Source organism: Ostrinia furnacalis, unplaced genomic scaffold (assembly GCF_004193835.3).
Source record: "Ostrinia furnacalis isolate ACB-3 unplaced genomic scaffold, ASM419383v2 OfSCF0932, whole genome shotgun sequence".
In the NCBI taxonomy this organism is placed as follows: domain Eukaryota; kingdom Metazoa; phylum Arthropoda; class Insecta; order Lepidoptera; family Crambidae; genus Ostrinia; species Ostrinia furnacalis.
The window spans coordinates 947,093-954,650 of record NW_021131171.1 but is presented as its reverse complement, the minus strand read 5'-3'; the positions used below and the strand labels follow the sequence as shown (position 1 = coordinate 954,650).

The window sequence follows — 7,558 nt, the reverse complement described above, 5'->3', positions numbered from 1 at the left end:
TTGAAAGAAGATAAACAGGTTTATATATATTAAGAAAAGTAAAATACTGGTTAAACAAAATGATTCTACGACATAACTTTTTATTTAATAAACACTAACCAAGTGTTTACTACTTCTGGTGAGGATGAGTTCAAATTTGAAGGTCACCGTACTGCTGGAAGGACCAGCAAGCAAACACGTACAAATTGCGTACTGCGGGCAGGACTTGCGATAATCTTCTGGCAGGACGTTTAGAACAAAAGACCAGTCCTTCCAGAAGAGCTTCCAGCAGGACAAAGCACCGGGCGATCTATCATTAAATTTGTGCAATCAATAATTCTGGTTCCCGCATATCAGAGATTGGGTTGGATTGTGATTTATTCCTGACCTGGTAATTGATTAAGGATTCATGTTGCCGGCGCTGGCAAGTTTGGCAAATTGCTGAAGTTCCAGCATTAGCGCAGGTAATCTCGCGAACGTGGCTGAACGGTTTTAATTCAATAACTTCAAAGGGTAGAGACAGTATGAGCGTGATAATGCAATTTAACGACGCAATTTACACACACAGTTGATGCTAAAATATTTTTAATTATGCTACCTAGTGAAAAGTTAAGAAAGTACCGGTGGTTAGTCGAAAATGAAAAATCGTTCAATAGATCACGTACAGCAGACGTGTCTGTTTTCTACCCTTGGCAAGGGTTGGGAGACTTCACGTCTGGTGTACGTGATTTTATGACAATTTCCTTAAAGGCAATTCACATCGCCATACAAAATGTCAGTGCTGATCCTTTCATATTAATGTGGGAGAACGTATTGATGTGATTTCTAATTCAAATTCAAAATTTTTGGTATGTAGGCCCTTTTCAGGGCACTTATACATCCCAGATATGCTTGCTCAAGCTTTTCACATTTTACATAAGTATTTATGGCGGACAACAATGAACATATTCGTAGTATGTGTGTAAATTCCGGGCAACGGCTATTAAAATTTTAAGTTACATGATTAATTTTAATTACCTACTTACATATAAAAAAATAATAACTGCACCAGATCTAGGTTAAGACCACTTAAAAGTTTAAGGGGAAAGCATACAAAATAAAAACTCGTGTTGGCAAAACTCCATCGCCTACCCATGCGGGCAAAGCTAAACCTTGATGGAATTTGTGTTTTATTTATTTTCATGTATCACTGTGTGGGTGGGGAAATGCATATTAATAGTAGGTCGTGTATATCCGACATTACTCAAACGCAAAGTAGAAACTGTGTAGTATACGTGTGTAGCAATGCACTGGCAAAACACGGGTGCTCAATTGCTGTTGAAATAAGTTCGCAGTTGCCTCAGTAATTTGTTCAAATCCGAATGTAGGGCAACCTCGCTGGCTTAACTTAGATACGAATCAGTATGGGTTAGGGCTAAATCAGCTATTCTCAAACTTATAGATCATATAAAATAGAGAAACACGGGTCTCAACGCGATATTTAATTGAAATGGAACGCGAAAGTTTGAAATCTTATACGTAGATCACCGTAGCCCTATAACATTTTGAAGACAACAGCGAACCCTTGTAAAAAACTTGATGAGGTACGTATGTGTACATAATTATGAAAGAAATGTAGTCTCAAAAAGGAGATTATAGAAATGTGTAAAATTTATTTTTTTGTCCTGAAGCCGTAGGACTCCAATGGCGCAAGTCCATGAGGCCCTAGCAATATGGGTAATTAGTCGGGTCATATGATAAGTTAATACTTAGACTCGGCGCCGGTACGGTCCTTAATTACCGTCGAATAAATATACCGAGAGTTTTTCTGAAAATCCGAAAATTTATTTCCAAGTTTCACCACTTTGGAATTAGGTAGGTATACTTACATATTTTTTATAGGAAATATTTAGGAACATATTTATTGAAATACATCGTATGTACTGTAGTTAAGAGAGCATATGCGCCATTTTGAGAACCAATGTATGGGCTAAACTAAACAACATAAATAATGTTACCGGTAACTCCGTTGTTCGATGCGACTACGAATGAGGATTAAAGTTTGTAACTCCAAATTGCTATCAATAAGTTCTTGCTTGTCTCGGCTTAAACTTCACCATGTGGTAGTTCTATTTGATAAACTAACTAAATGACAATCTTAGTGGCGTTTTGTGAGGGCTTAGTTTGTGAATTAATTCATTAATTCAGGTGTAGTAATAATAATAAGGAGATGGTATATTTTTCTTTTAAACAAACAAAGTTACTTGATAAGTATGTAAGTAAGTAGGTCTACTTACATAATTCTTCTGTATTAAACTTACTGAGGTCTAGGGTTCCTACAGCACATACAAATGAAATAAAAAGGATAAAGGGATTTTGTAAATAGAACTCAAATCGTGTATTAATTTTACTATTATTAGACTTAAAAACAAAGTTTTGGTACAAGATTTATCTATTGCTTCGAATTCGGATGAGTTTCTTTGAAAACTGGTTCAGCTAGCAATTTGGCGAAGAGCGCAGACAATGTTTGATACTTGTCGATTGTCATTCCCAATCTACACTAATATTATAAAGAGGAAAACTTTGTTTGTTTGTTTGTTTGTTTGTTTGTTTGTTTGTTTGTTTAGTTGTAATGGATAGGCTCAAAAACTACTGGACCGATTTTAAAAATTCTTTCACCATTCGAAAGCTACATAACTCACGAGTAACATAGGCTAAATTTTATTTTAAAAAAAAATAGGGTCCCGTAAAATATTTGGGATTTTCATAAGACGTGGAAAAGCGCCATCTATCGTCATTGGTTAAAATCTTCTTGCGCCTGACAAAAATTTTTGAGGTACGTAAATATTCATGAAGGCAAAGCTGTCAAACGCCATCTATCGACATCATTAGTAAATTAGTAACTAAATATTACATGTACTATGAATAGCGCTGTTCGTAAATAATATTGAAAATTTAATAAATAAAGATATTTTATGTAACTGAACCATTCACTGTATGTACCTATTTGAATCATTCACTGTGTTTAAACGAGCAAATCAAAGTGTTAATTAGTGACTTTTTACAAACTTCCTTGCAAATTCTTACTATGTGCCGCCATCTACCGAGATGAATATTAGGGTACGGTTCAGCGGCGGACAAATGGGATGGGCGCGTGGGCGATTGTAGTTAAATAGGATAAGAATTACTGCACAGCGTGCTATGGAGAGGGCTATGCTTGGTGTTTCTTTGCGAGATCGAATCAGAAATGAGGAGATCCGTAAACGAACCAAAGTCGCTGACATAGCCCGACGGATTAGCAAGCTGAAGTGGCAATGGGCAGGGCACATAGTACGCAGAACTGATGGCCGATGGGGCAGAATGGTTCTGGAATGGAGGCTGCGTACCGGAAAACGTAGCGTGAGACTTCCACCTACAGGGTGGACCGACGACATCGTAAAGGTAGCAGGGAAGCGCTGGACGCAGGCCGCTTCCAATCGATCAACATGGAAAGCATTGGGGGAGGCCTATGTTCAGCAGTGGACGTCCTATGGCTGAAATGGTGGTGGTGGTGGTGGTACATATACTGAAAATGTATCATTAGAAATCAACTACGGGGGCTAAGGAGATAAAAGGAGGGTTGGAAGTTTATATTATGAAAGTCCTATGTGTTTAAAGTAAGAGAGTTGAAATTTTAAATGTATGCGCTATAGATGCTAAGAGCGGATTTTACGAAACTCCACCCCTAATGGAGTAAAACGAGGTCCACGCGTACGAAGTCGCGGGCGGCCGCTAGTCTGTAATAAAATAAAAGCACGATTTCTGATTCCATTCTACTCTGGGCAATTTGTAAACAGACCTTTTCTAAGGTTACTTGTGAAAATGTTGCAGTTTGTTTTAGGTTTTGCTCTTATATTTTATTTAGTAATGTTACCTACGATACAAGATTTGCAATACCCTTACAGGGTCATAAGTTGAGACTAAGTTTAAGATCACCACCTATGTACACTTATGAAGCAATAAATGATTATGATTAAATATCACAAGTATTCATCATTATTTTAGCCACAGGAACTGCTGAACAGAGGCTAATGATTTCCAGATTGTTAATTTTTAGGTAGCTATAAATAACAAGAAACGAGTTTAACATCAAAATGCAGTTACGTTCCTCTTCCATCGTCACACCATTTTTTTTCGCCAGGAAATGTATGAAATTCCATTCCACTGGCCCGGGGAACTAGTAAGTTATGTGAGGCTCTCCCTGCCAGGTGGGCAGGGCCTACTCACTAAAACCTGACGGTGTCCTTAGGCCAGTCACCTCTAGAGCCCAGGTAAAAACTAGCATTTATAATAAGTTACCTTGTTGTGATGTTAAATAACTGTGGCACAAGACACAAATCAGCCACCGTGAGCTGGTCTCCAACGCAGTAGCTCCCAGAGCTTTTCTTTAGTAGTTCTTCAAGAGTTTGCAGTCCGCGCTCACAGTGGTGTCGGGAGAACTTCAAGTACTGCTCTTCGGTATCAAATTGTGGCTTCAGTCCAAAGTTCTGAAGCGGCTGGATTCCTGACACGATAATCTGGCATAAAAACCGAAACACAGATTAGCCTAAAAACATGTCGATTTTTTAAATAATTTTTCGCCCTACCTTTCAGCTGTTGGTCATGAATTTAGAAGTTTATGTGGATCGGTTCTAAAATACCTTATTTACATATCGTGTTTTACGAATAAGGTCTTTGAAAATATTATACATCTTAAAAAGGGTATTTCATAGTTATTGCAATTACCCTACATCGTTGTATTTTATTCGTAAGCTAAAAAAAGCTATACATGTTTCAAAACCTTTATTATGTTTAAAAAATATTGCCAGTCAAAAGCAATATAAGCGAAGACAACATGCTTTATCGAATAGTATTTTCACTATCCAATACCTTTAATTATTTTTTTTAAAGACTTTATTGCACACACCTAAGAATGTTCCGTACAAAAAGGCGAGCTTAATGCCATATTAAGTCATTCTCTACCAGCTGACCTTAAGCAAAACAGAGATATTGAGTAGGCGGTGCTAAAAAGCTTCTAGATAGAAATTATCAGTTTTCTAGACGAGATGTGTCTAGCAGAGCACGGTTCATCATACCTCACATATCTCACGCATACGAGCTTTGGCGAGTGGTGATTCCGGCGTCAACTTAGGTCCTGGCCGCGTATCTTCTAAGTAATCAATAATCGCCATAGATTCCATCAAGGTTGCTCCATCTGAATGAAATAAAAAAAGGTTTTTTAGAGACAGCCGTATCCATGCCTTCGACTGAAAATGTATATGAAACTTTCAGCTTACTGGAAAGTAGGTCTAGATACTAGGGCTGGTAAAAGTAAATAAGCTGCAAACCATTAAGTAATGTGTATTCCTTTTTGCTCTATTTGCTTCTTTAGTTCTTTACCCTACTTTAGAGGTGAAAACTTCGGAAATAGCAAAGTGGTATACCTACTCTCAGAAACAATAAAGCTTATTTTTCAAACTATGTTTTTATAATAATCGTCAAAAGGTTCGAGGAAACTGCATTCAACAAAAGAGAATATGGACCTTGTTAACAACATAAGTAAGAGGGGGACGTGAAAACCCTCGATCCTATACAAACCCAACCAGACCTTACAACCACCAACATAATAATTCCTTTAATTCCTCTCCTATTTGATTTGGAGGTAAATTAACAAACAACAAAGTCCGTGTTGAAATTTAAAATTACTTAGCTTAACTGAGTGACTGATCTCATATTCGCTTTAAGGGCTCATTAAACTTCTATACTTTTGAAAAAAAAAACATTTAACCTGAAAAGTACTTACCTACTTAAAATATTCAAGTACCTACCTAGACCGAGTTAGTTTCTCTCTACAGGTAACTTTGTTTCAGTTACTTTTTAAGTTAGTTTAAATAATTAAAAAAACTCCAAAAAAGCAAAAAAAGTCCCAGATGCTCACACGATTTCGTGATAGAGTTGTTTTAATGCTTTGCAATTCGTGCGAACAGCTAATTAATAACATGTTCAATAGAATTCATTAATATCTTATTTAGGTACTTGTAACAATCTCCAAAGACCAAGCGTTATGCTGGTTTTACTTCATTATAATTAAAAGAGTGAATTTAATTGCTTTGTAGTGGGTTTGAATTTTGATTTGCGTGAGAGGTGCGGTGTGTTTGGGGCTTTGATCAGTGATCAGTGAAACGTTATCTACATTACAAGCGAATTCCATGTTTATTTCATAATTTTAATAATTTAATTTTAAATTCTACGTCGTGTGTTATAAAAATAAAATAAAAGTAAACAAAAAATCACCTGCAATGATGTCCTCGAAATTTATCACTACAAAAGCTCCTATGTTACATAGCTATTTAATAACAGAAATACCTTGAGGATGTATTAAAATAACCAATTCCTGTCGTTACGTCCGTTAATATTTCGGTTGACGACATTCAACAAAGACTCAATGACCCAAATTGTCAAGTCCGTCTTTTTCGACGTGATCTTTATTAAATGGCGACACGTTCGTTAAATAGCTATTCGTGGAGTTATTGACCCGACTATTTGGGAGTAACTATGCGTATGAGTATGATTGTTAGAGGCAATTGATTGAAATACCTACTCACAATTTAGTTTAAAATACTGTAGGTAGGTACATATAACAGAAAAGGGACAGGTCTTAGGATGAAAAATGCGTGGGCTAGTTTTAATTACACGTTGAATTTGACCCTGAAATGAGTCGTGTCTATAAAAAAAAACATACCAACCGAATTCAGAACCTCCTCCTTTTGTTGAAGTCGGTTAAAAAGCAACATAACTCACAACAGCTTTTCACTCGTAACACGTTATTCTTGTCGCTTACCTCGAGGTATTTTTCAGTTACTGTAAAATTTCTCAAAATATAACTATGTAAGTAATGATATCTTTCTTAGGCAATTTAGCCTTAGACAAAAAGGCAATACAAGCCAAATATTCTAACCTAAACCTATATTGTAGGACGCTGCACGTCTATTATAAAACACTCCTATTCATTACATGTGTCGTGTACCTACCTATAATGTAGGCAGATGATTAATCTCTTATCAATGCCTTTAACAACAATATTTGCACAAAATACAATTGACTTTGATTTTCAATTAAGGTTTGTGTGTTAAATGCGCGTTATTTTTGATAACAGCTCGGGTTTGCGATGATAAGGGTCTTTTGATAATTGAGATTTTTGAATGATTGACGGTTCATCGATGCTGTGAAAATCCTTTCGATTACTTTTACGCTTCACGGCGGCAATGTTCCAAATAATTTTATTGACATTATCTAGCTAACACTAGATTGCTTTGAAATCATGTTTTTGTCGTGAATTAGATAGCTCTATCAGTAATTTTATTATACGAAAGTTTGTGAGAATGAAAAGATGGACGATCGTTACTACTTTAGAGGCATGATTTTATCGATTATGATAAAAATGCATTTTTAACGATGTAAAAATCGTCGTTATTTGTTCCCAAAATAGTAGAGCTACGAGTAGATAATGACAAGGTAATTTACAAATACCTACGAATATTATTGAGAATTCGGTTGCAAAGTTTGGCATTCAAATGCACAC

General features: G+C 36.2%; 1 protein-coding gene across 1 annotated transcript; it reads right to left on the bottom strand.

Moving 5' to 3' along the window:
- Positions 1–2,327: 2,327 nt before the first annotated feature.
- Positions 2,328–5,205, bottom strand: GSTz2 (glutathione S-transferae zeta 2). Its single transcript, XM_028301515.1, has 3 exons — positions 5,073–5,205; positions 4,297–4,514; positions 2,328–2,513 (listed from the first exon to the last, which is right to left on the bottom strand). The coding sequence occupies exons 1-3, from the start codon at positions 5,175–5,177 to the stop codon at positions 2,411–2,413; spliced, it is 426 nt and encodes a 141-aa protein (XP_028157316.1). The 5' UTR covers positions 5,178–5,205; the 3' UTR covers positions 2,328–2,410.
- Between the last annotated feature and the right edge of the window lie 2,353 nt (positions 5,206–7,558).

Coding starts and splice junctions, on each gene's coding strand:
- GSTz2 (XM_028301515.1), bottom strand. CDS start 5,177: ATGGAATCTATGGCGATTATTGATTACTTAGAAGATACGCGGCCAGGA. Junction 4,515..5,072: donor GTATGCGTGAGATATGTGAG/GTATGATGAACC, acceptor TTTTTATGCCAG/ATTATCGTGTCAGGAATCCA. Junction 2,514..4,296: donor TTATTTAACATCACAACAAG/GTAACTTATTAT, acceptor ATATTAGTGTAG/ATTGGGAATGACAATCGACA.